Source organism: Melospiza melodia, chromosome 19, assembly GCF_035770615.1.
Source record: "Melospiza melodia melodia isolate bMelMel2 chromosome 19, bMelMel2.pri, whole genome shotgun sequence".
In the NCBI taxonomy this organism is placed as follows: Eukaryota; Metazoa; Chordata; class Aves; order Passeriformes; family Passerellidae; genus Melospiza; species Melospiza melodia.
Window position 1 is genome coordinate 1,022,845 of NC_086212.1, and position 22,003 is coordinate 1,044,847.

The 22,003-nt window shown below is 53.4% G+C and overlaps 1 protein-coding gene across 2 annotated transcripts; it reads right to left on the bottom strand.

The window, feature by feature from the left end:
- Positions 1 to 198: 198 nt before the first annotated feature.
- Positions 199 to 21,530, bottom strand: GGT7 (gamma-glutamyltransferase 7). Of its 2 annotated transcripts, none has more exons than XM_063172094.1 (15): positions 21,323 to 21,530; positions 18,353 to 18,579; positions 16,313 to 16,464; positions 15,001 to 15,115; positions 14,427 to 14,494; positions 13,676 to 13,749; positions 13,060 to 13,253; positions 10,967 to 11,054; positions 9,829 to 9,956; positions 7,395 to 7,483; positions 6,520 to 6,663; positions 5,823 to 5,940; positions 5,171 to 5,308; positions 3,762 to 3,861; positions 199 to 2,845 (listed from the first exon to the last, which is right to left on the bottom strand). In XM_063172094.1, exons 1-15 carry the CDS (start codon positions 21,498 to 21,500, stop codon positions 2,682 to 2,684), a joined length of 1,977 nt encoding a protein of 658 aa, XP_063028164.1. In that variant the 5' UTR covers positions 21,501 to 21,530; the 3' UTR covers positions 199 to 2,681. The 2 variants fall into 2 exon arrangements, with proteins under 2 accessions (XP_063028164.1, XP_063028165.1); XM_063172095.1 differs by lacking the exon at positions 21,323 to 21,530 and adding an exon at positions 19,097 to 21,233.
- Positions 21,531 to 22,003: the final 473 nt, after the last annotated feature.

The following is a 22,003-nucleotide window of genomic DNA, read 5'->3' on the forward strand; positions in this document are numbered from 1 at the left end:
AAATTTATTTGCTTTGTTTGTGTTTATTTTGTTCCTTTTATAATCGTTTTTGTTTTCCCCAGGCCCTTTATATTTTGTGTTCTGAGCTCCTCACTGACATTTCCATGACAAAGTTTCAGGACAAATTCTGCTTCAGAGCTGTCAGATGCCCACAAGGGCCAGGCTGAAATCAGCACAGGTACTCTGCACACACACATATCTCTGCAATACAGCCCTTTATTTCACTGTGCCCATCTCACCTGTACCAAGGCAAACACCAGGTATTTCTTGGTGCCTCATGTTAAATTTATCAGACCTTAAATTCATTAGATGTTAAATTCATCAGATCACAACAGATGGGCTCAAAATACTGGAGACACTGGGCCAATCAGCAGATTAAAGGTGTCCATATTGGATATAAGTGTGCTATACTGATGTTGCTTTTAAACAGAAAAAAAAAAAGGAAATTATTTGGAATACCTTTACTTCTCTTAGCTAAAACCTAAGGGCATAGGTCTCATCTTCCAATTATTTTCAATTTTCTCTTTTTTTTGCATTGCAGGCCATGATTGAGCAGAACACTTCAGAACATGCTTTATTTTAAGATTCTGGATAATTGCTGTGAAATTGTAATTTGGGACATAGGAGTGCCCTTTTGAATCAAGACCAAAGTCTTTTACTCCCAAACATACACACGGTATCCAGCATCAGAAGTTGGTGAATTCAGTTAATAAGGAGGAATTTAATCTTTCAAAGTGTTTTGTGACATTTCATGCAAAGTTCTGCACTGACAATGACTCGATCACATATTTTGCAGCTGCTCATAGAGAACCTCCATGCCCAAGGGACAGATCAGGGCTGGGACAGAGCAGAAAACCCCAGACCATCTCCAGAGAGGTTCAACCCACAGAACTGCCTCCTTCCCTTCCCACAGAGCCTGAAGAGCTCTGCTCCAAGACACATTTACATCTCTCCATCCTTGGTCAGTGACCAACTCCAGTGCTGATGACAGAGAAAGAAATAAATAGATTTGGTGTCCCTGTGGTGAAGAAAGTCTCTTCTTGGTGGCACAGAGCACGTCACAGATAGAACATTGTGCTTCCCCTGTCCCAGCTGAGGGCATGGATGCACTTGGATCAGGAAATGCTGATGGTGCTGTCAGTGGGAGCTGCTCTGCTCCCCTCAGGGGTGGCTGCCCTCCAGCAGAGCATGGAAACACCTCTGTTCCCACACAGCCCAACGTGCTGCACTGGGCTGCTCTGGAGCCACAGCCCAGGAACAATCAGTCCAATTATCCAGTCCAATCATCTGCCCTGTGGCCCCAACCTCCCCAAAACCAGCCCACGCCCTCCAGTGCCAGAGGTGGTACAGACAGGGAGCCACAGGGTGAGTGGTGTCATCACCAAATCAAAGAGCAACACAACCATAAGCAGACATACATATATAATATGTACAGTGGCCATGGCTGCATTTGCACCATGAAGGAAAATATGACATTTTAGACTGCAGAAAATGATCAATCTCTGGATTTTTCAGTGCCAAGTGTCTCTAACTAGCCAGCAAAAAGAACAGGAAATGTCCAAATGTGGGCTGAATGACCTGGTACAGAAGTCAGCTGGGGTATTCTTCCCTTCTCAATTTCAGACACAAAATGCAAGAGCATTCTTTTATTTTCACTACATGCTGTGGGCAGAAAATTATCTCAGTAGTGTTTGGTTTGGTTTCTACTTTTCCTCTCACTCTCTTCAGCTTTTCCAATAGATTCACTAGGACTAAAACACAGAGCTAAGGTACAGCCATTCATTCAGCCAGCAGAAATTCCCAAGCCTCTCTGTAGGAGTGACCCAGGGTTTTGGAACAGATTGAGATAATGCAGTGGAAGAAAAGCTCTGAACCCATCTAAATGCTCTACATGTGGTCTTCAGTCTGTTATCTGTGGTTTTTCACTGTGGAGTACTGCTAAAATATCTCCAAAGAGTGTCTAAGAAAGTTAAACCTGCTACCATTAATCTGAAATTCACCAGTGAGGAGGTTAAACCTCTGTAAGAAAACTACTGGGGGATGCACAAGTTGTTAGAGGAAGAAGTTGTTAGAGGTGGTGAAAACCATTGCTCTGGTTACAAAATCAGACTGCCAGTGAGTCTGTGCAGCAACTGGATTCAAAATATTTACTGCCAGAATTCAAGGTAGGTACTGATGTGGGCACGGGAACTTCCCTGGGACGCTGCACGTTGGCAAAAATCAGCTGGCCCAGATGGAGCATTAGAGCACTCCCCAATATTCCAGCTGCAGGCACCTACAAACATTCCACCAGGCTCTATTAATTACTGGCTTGCACTGGAAGCAAAGAAGGAGCTTGGGAAAGACAGGGAGATGAGGATAATCACCATCAATAATAACAGCAGCTGTTTTTTCCCTTGCTCATGTTCCTGACCCCTAAAATTAAGATGCTGGCTAGAACTGAGCTTTGGAAAGACTGAACTATTAGCAAGACTGCCAAAAGAAAAGTGCTCCTGCCACTCCTGTAACCAGGCCCAAGGACTGAAAAATAAAAAGAGAGCTGAATGTTGCTGCTGCTGGCTCCTCTGGGGAGGGCAGAACACCTTCCCAGCAGTGTGGGGGCTGGGGAAGGGGCCACTGCAGAACATGCACATCACAGGGTTGTGTGTCAGCCTTGCCACAGCCCACTGCCCTGGCAGCTGCTACAAGATTGTGGCTCCAGCAGCATCTGCACTCCTGGGGTCCTTCAGGCCAATGATGAAACTGTTGGTTCTCCTGGCCCCGTGCACCAGGGACACCACTGGGACTTTATCCACCTGATGGCCCCTGGCCACAAGAAATGCAATATCTTCTTCAGGAAACTCACCTGCAGGGATTTGAAAAGAAAGTTGGTAACTGAAACCAGTGCTGCCCCTGATGCAAAGGTCTGTTCTCCTCCCTGCAGTGGGGGAACCTGCCTGCTGCTCCTTCACAATGTCCAAACTCACAAATTAGGACCTTGTGGAGTTTCAGATTTAATTCCATTTTAACTTCCAAGTCTGCAGGGCACACCACAGGACAGATCCTATTTAGATTTTCCTCTGAAATGGGAAAAGCCCAGAAACTTTGGCTATTTGGTGTGGAATGAGAACCAAATTTCACTTATGGTTGGCTCTGGTGAAGTCTGGGGCAGTGTGAAAAGCACCAAATAGACCAAGACTGACAGTAACAAGGACAAGAGCTGACAGTACAGACAGCAGAGTGCCAGCACTGATGCTGTGTTTTCAGCCCTTTCCATGAGCCTTGCCTTCTTCCCAGCTGTTGGAATTAAGGGACATGGACTGAAAAGTGAAGGAATATAATTTATGTCAGTGGAATAAAGTGCAGGAAGCTTTGAGCCCGTGTCTGGGTGAAGTTGAGGCTGCAGTCTTGCTGAGTTGGATATTGTCCATGGCATCTGATCTCCAGAAGGATTGAAGGACAGGACAAGGCCACTGCCAGGAGATGAGCTGGACAGAGGAAGGATTGGGGAGAAGCACCTGCAAGAGCTTGGAGAGGTGGTGCCAGAGGGGTCAGGAAGCATTTCCAGGACAAGAGGGAAGGGACATGGCTCAGCAAAGGCCACAAGCTTTGAAGATGTTGAATTCTGATTTTTGTGCTCCCCAAAACCCTCCACACCCCTGAGGACCCTAGAACATGGTGACCTGTGGTGCTTGCATTGCACTGTGCTAGGGAAATCCTGCTCTTTTCCTAAACTTGCTGGATTTGTGCCCATTTGTGTCCCACCCAGTGTCCATACTCACTGTCAACCTGCAAGGTGTTGGACTGAAGCTGGGGGTGAAGCCGACCAAGTGACAAACTTTCACTCAGATTCTTGTTAAGCGTTAAAACATTTACCAAAACCTGCAAGAGAATAAATTATCCTTGGTAATAAAAAAAGCTATGAGAATAGGAGAAGCCAATTTCCTGAACATCCCCCAAAATTGGTGGCTCCAGCATCTGCACATGCAGCAGGCAAAGGAGATTTTGGACCATTTACTGAACTGCATGAACTGCTGCAGGGCTGTGCACACACTAACAGGTCCTTGGAATGTGGCCTGTATGCTGTTGTTTGTAAAGCAGGACATTTTCAGGATAGCATGGGCTTTTTGTCACACAGCTCCTGCTAAAGCAGCAGAGTTGTGTGTCTGGAACATGATGTAAGCTCTAAAGGAGTGTTTGTTACAGCCAAATGCTCAGCATGTGACTTCTCCAAACAAAGTACTAGCAAGCAGTTCTTGGCTTTGGTTTTGCTCTGAAGAATGCTTTCCAAAAGGTAAGGAAACTGGGAGCCCTTCTCAGGCTTTTCTTTTCAGCAATCCATTATTACCACTGTACAAGCAATCAAGCTATTGGCAAGCCCTTCACCTCCTTACAAATCATAAATTAAGAGGAACTGCCCAACTTATACTCAGTGTTGAGCTGGAAGAATTCAGTTGGGAATGCCCTAAAAGGAGCTTTTCATGTGGAAAAGGGTTAAAGGGCTGCCAGTTTCCTGCAATTTGCTGAATAAAAAAATGCAATTTGCTGAATAAAAAAATACTCCCTTTTTTCCTAATCATCCTTAAGATGAGTTTTGAGCAGGCATTAGAATTATAGATTTTGCCAAAGTGCTTCTCCTCTCCACTTATGAGTGGTGCCACCAGGAAAGGTACAAGAACAGTAAACTGGTAACCCTTAGATATTTGAAATGACCCAAGTGTGGAACTGGTGACTGTAGTAGGAATCCCTGTAATATCTATGTACTGTATAAGTGGCCTTGCCCCAGTCCTAGTTGTTCTAAATGAGCTACAGCTGTGAAGTCCTTAGTTGGGCAGCAGCTGTGGCTCATGAAGGCTACTAGGATAAAAAGGGGGTGGGTTGAGGGCCTTGGAGGAGCTCTGATGAAGCTACAAGGAACTACACTGCTGAAAAGAGCTGCATGTGAGAAAACCAGCCAGAAGGTATGGACTCTAGAAATTATATAACAGTATGGTTACAATAGTGGTGACCCCGACGTGATCCCTGATGCGATAGTTGATTGAGATAAGCCAGCCAAGAGCTGTGTTACAATCGGTGACACCAAAGTTTGAACCAGTAGCCTGTGGCCACCAGTCCTGACCCAGTCGGGAAGGGAAAGGGGGGACCCTCCCCAGCCCTGAGCGAGAGCTGCCCAGGGGGACGGGGCACCGACCTGCACGATGCCGCTGAGGGCTCTGTCGCCGTGGTTGGCTGCCAGGCTCAGGTAGGTGCCACACATGCCCTGCGAGGGCCTGACGATGGTGGGCAGCAGGAAGGAGCGCGGCCGCCTCCCGGGCTGAGCCACGTTGGGCTGCAGGTGAGGAAAAGTAGCACCAAAAATGTCAACAAGCCAACTCTCCCACAGAAGGGACACGGAGCTCACCCTCTCCAAAGAAAAGGGTTTTACAATGCACAAGGCAGCCATGGAAGCCACCAGCACAGGTCTGCATTTGTTTCTTTCCAAGACCTGAAGACATTTTTTTCTGCTACTTGTTACTTTTTAATGTAAAGGGCAACAATTCATGAAGAAACTGCTTAATACAAGTCCACATTGTTACTTAAAGTGCATCCGGGCTGCACTTTAAGTGAAAGTAGGGAAAGTAGGTAGCAGTGTTGTTTGATAATTTTGCATTGCAACAATAACTTATGGACATGGAGCCCTCTGTTTTCTCACTTTCAGTGCCTCATGTAATGACAAATAGCAGCTTTCCACAGGCTGTTATCTCTATTATTAATAAGGCATTAAATAGTTCCCCTGTTGTGAAGATGAGAATAATACTGGAAAAAGAAAAGGTAAATAAAGAATTTGTCATGCCATTCATTACCGGCCTGGGAATGGAGTGGTTCATTGTTTGATTTTGCCAGGAGAAGTCCAACATCTGGCTGTTCAGGAGGATTCCAGAGGGTGTTACTATTCCACTGCCAAAGGGACGATTCAAAGAGCTGAAAAGAAACACAGGAAATTTCATCAAAATCATTCCAGAGATTTTTGTCCACCTCGAGGCTTTCAGGGCTCCAATTTTCTGTCCCACCTTGTCTTGACAGAGATTCTTTGATGGTTCTCAAGGCTGCTGAGATTGAGGAGAGACCAATGCACTTGGGAGCAGGACACACCTATGCCACAGCAGTCTGTCCCTCCTTGTGTTTGAGGATTCCCCTTGCTGAGATGGATCTGCCTCCATCAGTCCCACATTTGCCACCTCCTCTCCCCAGGGAGCAGGTCCAGCCACTGCAGTTCCATTGCCTGAGGGCTCTAAGACTGCCCAGGGCAGAGCAGCAGCTCCAGCCCACACATCTCAGCCCCACTGTCCCATTGCTCTGCTGCAGGACTGACTGGGACAGAGCAGCCTGGCTGATCCAGGCCTGCTCCCACCCTGTCCTGCTGAGCCTACTCCTCCTCCCTGCTCCCACCCTGTCCTGCTGAGGAGGAAGAGGCCCATCCTTTACCTGGCTGATGCAGGTCTGCTCCCACCCTCCCTGCTCCCACCCCAGCTGCAGAGCAGGAAGAGGCCCATCCTTTACCTGACCACGGCGACGATGAAATCATCAGGGCCCATGACCAGGACCTGGCTGGCAGCGGTTTCGCTCTCTGGGGGTAGGGCAGGCATGGACAGCAAGGACTGGGAGTCATTGATCAGCTGGCGCAGGGAATTGGCTTCTGATTTACTTCAGCGAGGAGGAGGGAGAGAGGAAAGCAAGCTGTGAGCCTGGGGAGCTGGATGTGTCCTGGTGTCTCACACAGCTGGGGCTGGGGGTCCCGAGGGGCTGCCCAAGCACAGGGGGCTGGTTTGGATCACCCCGAGGTAGGAAGGGGTGACAGGATGGCTCAGTCTGCCCCTGTCTGCCCTCACCAGGAGTAAAGCCATCCTCGATGGCCAAGGTGACAACCCCAGCTGAACGGCAGTCTCCAGCAGAGGGACAAATCAGCCCACACAGCAGCCATGGCTCAGCCTGGCTCTGAGGTGGAAAGGTGGAAGCTGTGCTCAAAGCCCAGGCCTGGCCTCTCCTGCACAGCTGGCTGTTCTGCAAGGCCCCCAGCCCCACAGAGGGCCAGGAGAGGCAGAAGTGGCACGTGTGGCCATGTCCACAGGGATGGCTGGCTGTCTGTCTGACCCACTCAAAGGGAATGTTCGGAGTTGTGGCAAAATGGGAGGAACCCTCAAGCTCAAGCTGGCTCCAGGAAACCTCTGAGTGGGCACATCCTGTGACCCATCCCCAGAGCCCCGTGCCTGTGCTCAGCTGTGATCCTTGTGAAAGAATGAGCCCTGGGAGGACACTCAGGTCTGACCTTTCCTTCATAAAACACAGGGAGAGAAAGCTCAGGGCACAGCACAGCCAGGAACGATATCCAACCCACACATCCTGCAACTTCACCTGCCTGTCCTCCTCAGACATACCTCACCATGCCTTCTGCTGTGTGAGTGACAGACACGTCACCAGATGGGTCTCCCAGGTTGCTTGCCAGACTCAGGGCTATTTTTAGTGTCTAGAGAAAGAAAGGAGAAGAGGAAGAGAAGGAGAGGAAAAGAGAGAAGAGGAAAGGAAGGGAGAGAGGAGAGGAAAGGAAAGGAAAAACATTTATGTGGCCCTGGAAATACAGCTTCTAATACTCCAAACCAGAAGAGGTATCTGGTGTCCTGGTGTGTTGGCTAAAGCTTATGAAGAAAAATAACCAGAAGTCTGGGTTCCGGGAATACCTCAGAGAAAGGGCTGTCACATGTGGGTATGGAAACCAAGGAGCCTCAGTCCAGCATGGCAAACTGTGCTGGAGGAGCCAAGTGAATCCAGCAGTATTTGTACAACCACAGAATCACAGAATGGCTGGAGTTGGAAAGGACCTTAAAGCTCACCACATTCCATCCCCCTGCCATGGGCAGGGACACCTTCCCATGTTTCTCCAGCCTGGTCTTGAGTGCTATGAGGGATGTGGTAGCCACAGCTCCTCTGGGCAACCTCTGCCAGCAGCTCACCATTCTCACAGGGAAGAATTTCTTCCCTATATCTCCTCTAACCCTGCCCTCTGGCAATAGCAAGCCACAAGTGCAACATCCCTGGCAGGAGCTGATGTCCAGCTCAGCGGTTCAGCCTCACTGCCAGCTGGCACACAGGGTCTCCAGGATGCCATTTACCTTCTCTTTCCATTCCTGAATGGCCATAACAACAGCAGGGACCAGACTGAATCCCAGTGGGACAGAGGTGCTGGGCTCATGCTGCCTCTGGACCCCAGCTCTGCTGGCCCAGCACCAGTGCTGAGCAGAAATGAGCTGCTCTGCTCTCCAGCTGCGGCCCAGCTCCTGGCTGTAAACCATCCAAAGGGCTTCAAAGAAAGCATCAGTCCCAGCACACACCAGGGAATGATGGTGCAAAAGGAGGAAAAGATCTGGTTTCTCAGACATGCAGAACCCTGCCTGAGCCAGTCCATTGGAAATGGGAAGATGCAATTTCAAATGACAGGATTTATCCAGCCCTGGGACCACTGCATAGCCAGGGCAGAGCCAGGAGGAGGGAAAGAGCTGCTCCTCAGCCAAGCCAGCCCTGAGAGAGAAAGGCTGAGTAGAAACACACTCAGCATTCAGCTTGCAGGTTGGGCCATGGTCATTCCAGCATCCAGAACAGCCCATTCCCCTGCAGAGAGATGTGGCTGCTGCTCTGGAATGTGCCACACAGCAACAGCCTCTCCTTGGGTACCAGCTGTGTGGGGAGCAGAAGGTGGCAGAGCTCTGGAGCAGGCAGCATTCCCATGGAGCAGGGTCCTGACCACCCTGTGTCAGGGGGACAAGGGCTTGGAGGCCAGGCCAGAGCCCCATGGAACAGCAGAGCACTTTCACCCCAGAGCCTGAGGGGCTCTTAACCCTGGTCCTGGCTGTCCCAGGGCTGGGTGCCTGAAGCTGGCCTAGCACTGACCCTCAGCCCCATGCTGAGCTGTGGGACCCAGGCAATCAGGGTGACACATCTCCTGAAGTGGCTGCCTTGGAGCTGGAGGCTGCTGCTCCAGGATAACCAGCAGGTGAAACTCTTGGCAGAGGAAATAGACTCACCCAAAGCTTCCTGAAGAGAGCTCAAAATGACTCAGGTGAGTCAACCTCCTGTGCCTCTGCACAGTGTGTGACATCTCCAACTGCTGCATTTTTGCTGAGACACTTCCAAGCACACATTGTCCTGTCTGCTACAAGGGTGCAGTTAAATCCTCAAATAAAATTCCCAGCTGATAAAGCCCAGCTGTGGATCTGTAAATTCCCAAGTCATAAACCACATCTGTGCATCTGTGGAATATCTAAGATCACAACTCTGCTTACAGAGCAGGAGACAGAACACTTGCTCAGCCTCCTGGAAAGCTGCAAGGTTTTGGCAGGAGAGTCCTAAATACTGGCAAAATTCTGGACCTCAGCGATCAGGAGGTGGGCAAAAATGTAAACTTTTTAAAAAATGTGAAGTGTTGGGTAGGTTTTCCTTGTCATCACTGTGCAGAGGCTTTTCCTGCAGCGCACCTTGCAGTGCCCTCAGGTGCTCTGCAGTGGCCAGGACCACTGGAGCTCAGAGGTGGAGGAACTTGATGGGACCACCCTCAGGTGCTGTGGGGTCATTCTGCAGACATGACTGCATACAAGAATGGACAAAGCCACCATTTGTTCTGAAAAAGCTCTTCCTAAGCAGGTAAGATCCTCCAGCTCAGCCTCTGAGACAGCAGCACTGCTCAGTTTTACACCTTAGCAGTCTATTTGCTCACTCTCCTCTGGGAATAACATACAAACATTTCTGTACAACCACAAAATAAATAAATCATTCGCTAGCAGCACAAGCAATTCAGCCAAATGTTGAACCTCCTCTTACCTCCACCATCCAGTGCAAGATATTCCCTCTGGATCCTTGCCTTGTGATGTTAAAGCCCTCGAGGATGTTCAGTGCTGAGATCAGTGCAGGACCTGCGTGTGGAGGTGGGGGGGTGAAAACCAGGTGCCCTGTGGAGGGAAGAGAAGAGGAATGAAGCTGCTTTTGTCAGACACCATCCAGAGAGAGCACTCATCCATGAGGACAGGGAAACCCTTCTGATTCAAGGGGAAATCATAGAGAGCAACATGATTGGAGAAGGGTTTCCCAGAACATCCCTGGTGTATCTTTCTCTTTCTTCATGAAGGAAGCCCAAACAGGGATGCTTTTTTACTTCTGAAATTCAGTTCTCCTTGGTTGGCCATTGGTTTCCAGACTGCAGTATGGAGGAATGGAGATGGAATTGTAAAAAAACCAGAATGGTTTGGGTGGGAAGGGACCTTAAAGCCCATGCAGTGCCACCCCCTGCCCTGGGCAGGGACACCTTTCACTATCCCAGGTTGCTTCAAGCCCCATCCAACCTGGCCTTGGGCACTGCCAGGGATCCAGGGGCAGCCACAGCTGCTCTGGGCCCCCTGTGCCAGGGCTTCACCTCCCTCACAGGGAGAGGTTGCTTCCTAACATCTATTCTAAATCTCTTCTCTTCAGTCTGAAATCATTCCCCTTGTCCTGTCACTCTCTGCCCATGCTAAAAGTCACTTTCCCTCATTTTTTTATAAACCTCTTTTACATACTGGAAGGCTACCTAAAAAATTTGCAACATTACAGCTATAAGGAGGGTAAATACAGGGACTGCTAGAAAGTATTGACATTTTAGAAACTTCTTGCATAAAGTTAGCTTTTCCCCCTTTGGGAACTGCCTTTAGCTGTAGGTCCAGCTTCTATTGAGATGTTGCATGAAGATATTACCATGTTGCATCTTTAAACTTCCAAGGGAAAAAACATTTCAAAGTACTGCAAATCTCCTGAGCCACGCATGATGCATCAGTGTCAGCAGGAAATAGCAGGAAACTGCCTGGAAGGCTTTCTGCAGCATTTCAGCACAGCTTTGACTTCAACTCTTGCTCAATGCTGTTGCCACCCCTTGCAAGGTGAAGAAAAGCTTCCCCTGGAGCTGCCTGGCTGCAGGGTGAGGGTGTACCTCGATAGATTGTGTGCACAGGCTCCTCCACAGTGACACTGTAATTGCTGAAATCCTCCTCCACCAGGACTCCTCCGTGGCTGTGGACCTGCACGAGAGCAGAGCAGAGCACCCTGAGCAGCCTGGCCAGGGCTCTGTGTGCATCACACCCTCACCTCAAACACCCCACTGGGATCCCTGAGCAGGGGCCAGGCTCCTCAGGTACCCTGGAAATCTGTGCTCTCACAGCCCTGGCACCTGGCTCACTGTTCAGCATGGCAGGGTGCCCTGCACTCCCCTCCCAAAGCTCACCCACCCCAAGGGTGCTCCCAGGGCACTCTGTCTGCCCAGGAATTGGGGCCCTGGGGATTGGCCCTGCCCTGCAGCCTCCCTGCCCTGGCTGGCAAACAGGAGTGTGTTAAAGGGCACTGAATACTGCCAGGACTGTGGGGCCAGGAGACAAAGAGCTGGGTGTAGCAGGTGGCCATCACTAGAAATATCAACTAAAAAAATCACTGTTCTCACCCTATCTGAAATTATTTCATCTGACAGTGGGTCTGCTGTAGCCTTGGTCTTCCTGTAAGATTCCTGTCAGAGGTCCAATGTACCAGGGCTGGCTCAGGAAAGATGGGCCATCCTCTCCACTGCAGGTCTTCTGTGGCTGAGTCAGGATGGACACGAGGGAGGACTATCAGAGGGTATCAGGGGATGGGCATGGCCCCAAGGCTGCCAGAGCTCCAGCAGTGTCTGGACAATGCTCTCAGGGAGAAGGTGGGATTGTTGGGATGCCTGCATGCTCTGATCTCTAACCCAGCTGGCTCCCTTGGCAGGAAAACTCCCCTGGCCAAACTGAATGAATCACTGGAGCAGGACAGCTGATGCAGGGCATGCTGTGGGGCCAGAATGTCAAGCAACCCCAAAGCTGCTAAAGCTGTCTCTCCTACTTGGGATCCCTGTTTCCTTCCCAGAGAAAAGGCTGGTTGGAGCCCAGGGCTGTGCTGAGCCAGGACCTGGCTCCCCAGGCCCAGCCAGTGGGAATGGGGCACCAGGAGCAGAGAAATGGGAAGAAGCCCCAGTCAGCCACACTCTGCAGACATCCCAAATTCCCAAGAGAGCACTGTTTTGCACCTGTGCCTGGAAGCAAAGAGTGGGTGTTTTGGAGCTGTTGATTGCACCAGATGGATGCCCCCCCTGTGCTGGAACAATAACCACTTTGTGAAGGCAGCACTTTGCTCTGCAGCCAAAGCTGGAATTGTGCACTGGATCCCAGAGCTTGTCAGGATCTTTGATGTGGCAACCCTGGGCCTTGCTCCTCCAGAGGGAATTTGTGCTTCCCTGTGGCAGCCCCCAGGTCAGGGAAACACAGTGACAAAGCAGGGTTTAGCTGTGGAGATGCTCACAAGCTTGGGACTCCTCCTGCTCTCATCCTTCACCTCTGCTGTAGTTCAGGTGAACTGTAGATTTCCAAACACAGAGCCCACAGATGTCTGAGGCTTGAGTGGAATGAACACATTCCAGATTCTTGATGAGCTATTGAAGGAGCACCACTTGAGCCATGGTGGCACAATAAAATGGTGCTCCAACTACCCCTAGTGCAGCCACACAGATATAAAAGTTGCTATGGTTTGTTGGGGACTTTTTTCACCAGAATTACTTTGTCTGTTCTGATATTTTTTCCATAACACCTCTAACAGGAGTTAAACTAGGGCAACCCCAAGTGGGACCAAACCTTTCTAATCCTCTGCTCACAAGACTCAGGGTTTTTTTTAAACCATCTTCCTGAAGTCTGTATCCTACAGTCCCATTAACCACAGCAATTTGTTTCTCAACAGCTTCTTGTCCTGGGGGAAAAGGCTTTGTCACCCAAGTGAACAGAGCCCAGAATGATTTTTGTTTTCCTCCCAGACTGTCCTGGTTATAGAGGAAATGGAGGTTTCACTTCTGTAGACTGTGGGAATGGCCTGTGTGTCAGTACTGCCACCACTGCAGGGACAGGAAAGGAAAAGGAGGCATCTGTGCCCATCATTGTGCTGGCACTCGGCTTGTCTCTAGTTTGTCACCTTAAGCAGGTGGCAGCCCCAGGCTGGCAGGTGCCAGGGGCGGTCCTGGCTCACCTCAGAGACCATCTCCTGGGTCAAGTTCCCGCTGTAGAAGGCTGCCACCCCTTGTGCCCCCAGCAGCTGCAGCACGGCCGCCAGGTCCAGGCGCCGCACGAACATCCCGGGCAGCAGGGGCTGCCCCCCGGGCAGGAACAGCTCCTGGAACCGCTCCGACAGGTTCAGCTCCTTCAGCTCACTCAGGGCTCTGGCTGCAGTGAGAAGGGGAAGGACATCCAGAGAAAGCAGGGGTCAGGAAGGCACAAAGGACCTGCAGTTGCTGTGCACCTGATGGGGATGTTGGAAACCTGCTGCTGCCTCTGGCCCTATTGCAAAACTAGAGGGGAGCTGGACCATTGGTCCTTGGGAACTGGGAAAGAAACCCAAAGAAACCCCAAACCCTTCCCTGCCTGGCCCTGGGCACTGCCCAGTGTGGTTTGTCTGCCCTGGCTCTGCCCAGCCATGGCAAAGGGCTCCTGTTTAGCCACTACCAGGCTGTCCCTGGCAGACTGTGGCTCACACATTGCTCAGCTCCCAACAGCATCCAATCTCCACGTTCACAAAGCCCTGATTTCCCTGCATCCCCAGCTGCCTTGCACAGTGCACTGCCCTGAGCTGCCCATCAGGTACTCACCCAGGTCATGTGTGACATTAAAGCCATTCTGGGCAACATCGGCCGCGAGGCCCAGCAGCTCGGACCAGGGGAGCCTGCCAAGGGAGAGAGGACAAGGAGAAACGGGCCCTGGGGGGCTGCAGTGGGGCAGGGGGGCTGGCACAGGGCTTGGCTCTGCAGGCAGGGCTCCTGGGACACCAGGCTGTGGGGTGCAATGGGGCAGGGTGCTGGGGAGCTGGCACAGGGCTTGGCTCTGCACTCAGGGGCTCCTGGGACACCAGGAGCACTGAGATTTCAGTGTTTCTCCTTAACAGGATCATGTCAGTGCTCCAGGATGTGCCCCAGAGAGGAATGGCAGTGCATGAATGGGGAAGGGCTGTGCCAGCAGCAAGAGCTCAAGCCAGGCTCTGGTGGTGAGCAAGTCATTCAGATCCCTCTGTATCCCAACAGAGCACCAAGGACAGGCACACCTCTTAGGGTGCAGCTCAAGAGACAATGAAAATGCACAGACATTCAGGGCCATGTGCTGCAGCTCTAACAGAACATTCACTGTGCATCTTCTTAGCCAACAGTTCACTTTGCAGATTTTTTTCTTTTGTACAAGAAATAGCAAAAAAATAAACACAACTCTCTTTCAACACAAGCCTCTAAGTACCTCTTTGCTGATGGTTTTGACTGGTGGCAGAGAACATGGTCTGATGGCAAGGGCTCATGTGCTCCCAGCTTCCCACAGGGACCCCAGGGCACAGCCTGTGCCAGCCTCATGTCTTACCTGCCATGTAACTGGTGTGCCTGGTGCATTCCTAGGATCATGCCTGGCACCCCTACGAGCAGACCTGGCTGTAAAACAGGAAGGACAAAAAGGAAGAGAGTAGTCTCCTTTCCACGAGGACATGGGACACGAACCCCGATTGCAGGGGGAGGTGCAAATCATGTTTACTTTGGAATTATCTGCATAGTTAGTTGACGGGAAGAGTCTGTAGCAACACACTTTACTATGGAATAAAAGGTTTTGGAAGGAGAGAGGCAAATTCAATCTTGTTCTCAACCCAGTTTGGTCAGGAGAGAGAACTCAGCAGAACAACCTGGGCTTATGCTCCTTCCTCGGGCTCTAGTCCTCCCAGCACCCTGGTGCCACAGAGATGCACCTCTTTATTCCCCAAACCTCTGCAGGCATTCCGGGGCTGATAAAGAAGTTTTTCCCTAGATTCCTCATGTCTGCAGGGCCCAGGATCTCCCATGATGAGAGAGACCTCTTGCAGCTTTGCTGGGCATCTGCCCCTCAGCCCGCAAGTTGGAGGGAGGAGAGTTGGATTGGAGACAATGGCTGCGGGACAGGTTCTCACCTTGGTGTCCTGCTGCAGGTCCCGTTCCAGCGGGATGCCCAGCGGAGCCACCTCACGGAAGTCGATCACCCAGCTCCTGTTCTTGCGGATGTCGTGGAGCAGCATCACCCCGCCCCTGCGGCGAGACGGGCTCAGGGCGCGGCACGGCCGCACGGCTCGGGGGCACCGAGGGCACGGCCGGTGACACAAGGGGCGCTGTGCCAGGCCACCCGCCCCAGCAGGGCCACCAGGTGGCCGGAGCAGCAGCGAATGCTGCTGGCCTTGCCTAGGGCACACGCCAGGACAGCCAAGGCAGGGTTGGTGTGGGACGCAGGCAGCCCTGTGCTGAGCCTGGTGAGGCTGGAGCAGTCCCTGCCTGCCTGGTCATGCAGCCATGGCTCTGTTCCACTGCCAGGCTGGGACCATCTGGGATTTTCTTTCTAATCTGAGCGGTTTTGCAACAAAAGACGGTGTTTGCTTACAGCAGCAATGGGCGGCGCAGCTGGAGCGGTGATCAGGTGACTTGGGTTTATACAAGGCTGCTGAGCCCTCCTGCAGAGCCAGGAGCAGCAGGCTCACCTGGATGCCACCCTGGGAATGAGGGCTGGAGAAGGACACCCCTCCCTGGCAGCGTCCTGGAGCTGGGCTCAGCCCTTGGCCCCAGGAGCAGAGCTTGGGGAAGGCAGAGCTCGGGCTCTGAAAGCACTGGGGCCGAGCCCAGGCTGTTTGTAGCTGCTGGCACAGCTCCCCTGCCTGGGGGCCATGTCTCCCTCTGCCCCTCACCTGCCCTCTCCAGCCTGGGGCTCGGGTGCTCCCTGCAACCACTTCAGCAGAAACAATTCCCTGCCTGGGGCTTCTGTCCTGTGCAGACAGCATGGAGCACAGAAGGGTCACCGTGACAGATGTGGACACATCCACTGCCCGATGTCAGAGCCCTGGCACCACACCCTGAGCCTGGCACTGTCATGGAGGCATTTCTCAGCTGCAGAGGGACTTTTTACAAGGGCAGATGGTGACAGAACAAGAGGGAATGGCTTTACACTGACAGAGGGCAGGTTTACATCAGGTATTTGGAAGAAATATTCCTCTGTCTGAGGAGGAGCTAGGGGAACCAGGCACTGGTGCAGGCTGCCTCATCCCTGGCAGTGCCCAAGGCCAGGCTGGACGGGGCTTGGAGCACGCTGGGATAGTGGAAGGTGTCCCTGCCCATGGCAGGGGGCGGCACTGGATTGGCTTTAAGGCCTCTCCACCCCAAACCATTCCGGGATTCCATGAAGCCCCTCCCTTGGGGACAGCCGAGGCCAGGAGCAGAGGGGGAGGGCCCCACACTTACCCTCCCAGCCCCGAGCTGTGCGGGTTGACGATGCCGGCGCACAGGGCCGAGGCGATGGCGGCGTCCACCGAGGAGCCGTGCCGGGCCAGCACGTGTGTGCCCAGCGCCGTGCAGCGCGCCGCGTCCGTCACCACGGCGCCGCGGTGGAACAGCTGCGGGACAGAGGGCACGGCTGGCACTGCTGCTGCTGCCGGGCACTGCTGCTGCTGCCGGGCACTGCTGCTGCTGCCGGGCACTGCTGCTCCTGCCAGGCACTGCTGCTGCTGCCGGGCACTGCTGCTGCTGCCGGGCACTGCTGCTCCTGCCCGCCTCTGTGCAAACCCACCCGTGTGCCACCTGAGGCCTGGGGCTGATCCAACCAATGCCAGTGGGCACCGTGCATCCCTTGGCACATGCCTGGCAGCCACGGCCACCAGTTCAGACAGCTTTCCACACTTTGTGTGCCAGGCTGGGGCCACGTCTCCCTCTGCCCCTCACCAGCCCAGAGCTGTCCCTGTGCTGCAGCCAGGTAGTCACCAGGAATGGGGAAACAGCTGTAAGGAATGCAGCAGGGCCCCAGGACCACAGTGTGTTCTCATCCTTGTGCCAGAGCTGTGCTAATGCAGTGCCATTGTGGATGCCATGGGACAGAGAGAGAGAAATGGCAAGCATTTCTCACAGCAGCTTGTGAGAAATTTTACGGAGCTGGAAAGATGCTATAACCTGTTGACTATAAACAATTTGCAGGTGCTGTTTTTCTACTTTATTTTTCTGTTCCTCTCAAGGACAGTGTATAAGAAAGACGTTTCTGTCAGCCAATAGAATAGAATCTATCATACCACTCCATAAAAACCCCACGGTTCTTTTGAATAAAGCCTTCTTTGCCTTTGCTACCATCCTGCTTCTCATCTGTTCCTGCCCCAACCCTGGTGCACGAGTGACAGTGCCATATTTTAGAGAGTTGATTTTGTCCCTATGGCACAAATTGCAGCATCTCAACAAGAGCCAGGCTGGCCTGGGGACATGAAAAGACAGAAGGGCCATGGCTACACGTGGAGATGATGATGGTGACTCCTGGCTGACTGTGACCCTGGCAGAGGTTCTGCAGGAGGATCCAATCCTGTGGCCATACTGCCTTGGCTGTGCAATCTAGCACTGGGCCGTGGGACAGATTAGCAGGAGGTTCACCTCTGTTTTCAGCTATTGCCCTGCTTAGTCCTGGATGAATCTTCCAGAGGTGAATCTGGGCATGTATGCCCATAATCCATAAAACTCTGTCCACGTGGACAAGATGCCTACTGTTTAACTAAGGATTATTTCCTGAAAGCATTCCCATCTGGTTCAAACCACAGCTGCAGTCACAGCAGTGGGGTTTTCTGTTCCCCCCCAGCAGCACCCCCAAACCTGCCTGACACAGCCCCCCACACCTGGCCATGGGGCAAGCTCTGAGTCTGGCTCGGCTCTCCAAGCACAGCCTCCAGGTGCAGGAAACGCCTTTCAAGCCAATTTGGGGTGGAACTAGGGGGAGACTTGTCGCAGACATTTCTCCACAGAAATCCTTTCTTTCGGATTTCTGTGTCTTCTGGAGGCCAGAGGCTTCAGAAGAGAAGGTAAACAATTATTATCAGCTGCTGTGGAATGCAACAGGGACACCTTGATTGGCTCATTTCCTATGTTTATAATTAAGGGCCAATCACCAGTGCAAGCTAGGGGACTGAGTCCTTGAACACAACTTTGTTATAGATTCTTTCTGTCTATTCTTAGCTAGCCTAGCTGCTCTGCAAACCTCTCTCTATATTCTATTTAGTATAGTCATAATGTATTATATATAATATCTTAATAAATCAAGCCTTCTGATCAAGATACAAGATTCACCGTCTCTCTATCACCAGCGGCGACCCACTCAGGCGCGGTAATAGAGACTGAGCACCCGGGGCCTCACTGACACCAGCCATGGCTCCCCAGTACTTCCCTTGCTGAACTTGTGACCAGGAGGAAAGTCAGGGAGCTCTCCCATCTTTGGAGCCAAAGCCCAACCGCAAAGCCACAGTTTTGTCTTACCTGAGGGTCCCCAAAATAGATCTGCATGATGAGGGCCACGGTGACGCCCGTGGCGAAGGTCAGGCAGGCGGTGATGATGACGGTGAGCCCGTCCTGGCGGCAGCTGCAGTCTCCTGAGAAGGGGTCCTTGCTGGTCTCCTGCAGAGGGGACACGTCCTGGCTCCCCATCTCCGAGGAGGACGAGGGCAGGCGCTGCAGGCGCGCGGACTTCAGGAAGGACTCTGGGTCTTTGTGGGCAACAGGGAGAAAACAGGTGTGAGTTATTGAGCAACTTGGGGCTCTTATTGCAGTGTTTACCCAGCACTAACATTACACTGAGCCCCTTCCAGCACGGCTATCACCTTCCCTATTGATCCCAGCCATAAGGAGCCTTTCTGGCTCAGATACTGCTTTGAGTCATTCTACTGATCCCTTTCTTTAGCTCTGGTTATTCCAAACTGACTTCCCTGGAGATTAAGAGAGACAAAAAACCCTTGAATTTTTACTCCATTTCAGTCTATTCATCAGCCTTTAGTGACAGGCCCACTCTTATGCTCCATTTGGAGGGGTTCTTAACACAGCAAACAGGTCTTTGAAATGCAGCAGGACTGAAGAAGAGGAAATTAAAGATATGGAAAAAGATGCAGCAGCTTAACTCGGAGCTGTGATTGAGCTAAAGCACCTGAGCAAAACAGAGGTAAAGCGAAACATTTGGCCTGGGAAGAGAAAATCCCTCTAGGGAAGCGAGGGCAGGGAGGAGCAAACCTGCAAACCGGAGGCCCTGGAACATCCACTGACTCCTCTGCAGGAAGGACTCTGCTTTAATTCCTTGCTTCCTCTGGCAGATGAAGCCCACTGTGAAATGAAGCCACACACTGGACACCCAGCTTCAAGATGGCAAAGCAGTGGGGCAGGAGTTTGCTGGGCCTCAGCAGGATGAAAAAGTCTCTTTTTTGCTCTGAAAGATGCCTTGAATGTCTGTGAGTGTCAGCTGCTGCCCTTGTGCTGGGAGGCCACCGGCTGAGGATGCCCTGCCTGTCCCGGTGCTGCCAGGCACAAGGAGCTGCTGGGGCAGCTGTGAGGTTGTGCCCATCCCTCATGGGCTCTGAAGGGGACCAAGCAGCTCAGGGCATCATCCAGGGCTCCTGGAGGAATTTTTTTCAGGGGCTGCAGTACTCTGTGCATCCATAGTGGAAGAAGAGGCACCAAGTGGAAAAGACAAGATGAGAAGCTTGTCCCTCCATACAGATGTTTCCTGGGCTTGGAAAAGGAGAGGGGAGCGAGCAGGAAAGCCCACATCCCCCATTAACTGCCTGCCTGTCTGCTCTGGCAGGTGCTGGGTACCACCCTGGGCACTGCCAGCCCAGCCAGGCATTAACCTGACCTGGCTGCAGCTCTCCTGAGGCCAGGGAGGGAAGGAGTTTTAATTTCAGTGATGCTGCAACCAGGAGTAAACTCCCACAGCCAGGAAATCCCCTCAGAGGGAATTTAATCTCATTTGTGCTGTGTGGTTTAGGAGTGGGACTGGGAAAGGCTCAGCTTTTGCAGCCTGAGCCTCTGAGCACATGCTGAGCCCCTCATGGGCTCTTCTGGTCCAAGTGAGCTGGACTGAGCAGGAGGACTGGCTGGTGGCCTCAGTGGGGGCCACAACCGGCCTGGCAGGGGCTGCCATTGGGGTGGGATGTCACAATGTCACACACAGCCCCTGGCACACACGAGTGAGGCCCCAGTCCCACCTGCAGGGAAACAGTGAGGAGTGAGCAGGACTCCAGGACACCATCCCTCTGCTCTGGTGACAGGCCAGCCCAGCATGAGGGGGACACGAATACCTAGGAAGCAACTGTAGAAGAGGGCAGACCACAGCCCTCCCACCATGCAGCACCTCCATTCTCTGCCACAGACATCCTATTTTTAGTCTCTGTGACCACTGGTGTTGCACAGGGATGTGGGGATGGGAGCAGCTGGAAGGGGATCAGAAGCAGCCTGCATAGCCAGTGCACAGCTGCCCATCCCAACACCAATGTCCATGCTTTGAAAAAGAAGCCACCAAATGCCACTTGGCTTCTGTGGGGCCATGAAGGACTCGTGGCTTTATGTGGGAGCCAATGCTCTGGAGAACCAGAGCCACCTCAGGTCTGGAGCTGCTGCAGAGGAGACAGCAGAGACTGGAGCTGCTGGTGGGCTCTGCAGGTGCTCTTGCAACAAGTGTCAGGAGAGCAGCAGCTCTCTTCCCCAGCCACCCCACCTGCAGGCATTGGCACTGCCAAAACTGCACCAGATTCTGTCTGTGTGACAAAAGGCCTCGTGCTGCCAGGAGAGAGCTGCTCCCACACTGTGCAGGCAGCAGCTTTGCCTCGATGGTCGGGAGAGCACAGGGTGGGAATGGGCAATGGGAGCTTCACCCGTGGGCATGGTGGGACAGGGCACAGGGCAAGGGGAGCCTGGGGCTGTGCAAACACGGGCTTGGGGCTGACAGGCCCTGGGACTGGGAACCAGCCCCAGGGGGAAGGGCAACACCGCCAGAAGAAACACGACACGGGGGAGAAACAGCATTTCTCTCAACTATGGAGGAGGAAGCAATCAGTTAAAAATAGGCAGAGGATTTTCTCACAGATCAAACGATCACCTGACTTTATTCCAGCTGAGCACCGGAGGGATGAAGCATCCCGAGCTGAGGGATGTCCAAGGAGCACCCCAGGGCGGGGAGATGCTCAAGGAGCATCCCAGGTGGAGAGCCGCTCAAGGAGCATGCAAGAAGGCCATGCACAAGTGGTCCAGGCCGGAAGGCCGAGCAGGCTGTGGGAGAGCACATTCCAGGCTGCCCTGGGAGCTCTGTGCCGAGCCCCGGCATCTCTGGCCGCCTTCCGTCCCTCGGGGTGAAGGCGGGGCCGGGGCGCAGGGACGGCGGGAGCCGGGGAGCGCCGCTGCGGGCGCGGGGCCGAGGGCCGGGGGTGCCGGGGGCCGCGGGCGGGCTCTGCCGCCGCCCCTCACCCGTGTCCTGCTCGCCCAGGAACGCGTCCTCCTCCTTGCGGGCGCGGAGGCCGCTCTCGGCCGCGCCGCTCGGCTCCTCCTCGGGCAGCCGCGGGAAGCTGGTGATGCTCATGTAGTCCACGGGCGAGCCGGCGGCCAGGGCCCGCTGCCGGCCCGGCACCGCCTCGGGCACTGCCATCGCCGGCTCACCCCGAACCGGGTCACGCCGAGCCGGGACACCCGAGCCGAGCCGGGACCCGCAGCCGGGCCGGGCCCACAGCTCCCGGTCCAACGGAGCCGCCCCGCGCCGGCCGGGCGGTGCCACCGGAAGGGGCCGGGCTCAGGGGCGGCTCCTCCCGGCGCTGGGGCCGCTCCGCTCCGGCAGCCGGCACCGACAGGCGGCACGGGCGGGCGGGGAGGGGCCGGGCCCCGCTCCAGCCGGGGCCGCTCCATGGCCCGAGCTGCCCTGACCCACACAGGGGGATCCGTCCCGGCCGCGCCGCACCGGGCGGGTTCCGGGCCAGGCCTCCGGGGAGCTGGATCCGAGATTCCTCCGTCCGCCTCCAGAAGGCTGGAAGCGTTTTGCAGGGGATGTGCATGGACCACATGTCGCTGCCACAGCCAGCCCGGAGCAGGGGGCTCACGTGTCGCCCCTTGTCACGGGGCAAGGGCCACCAGCGCCCAGTGGGACCCTCGGCAGGA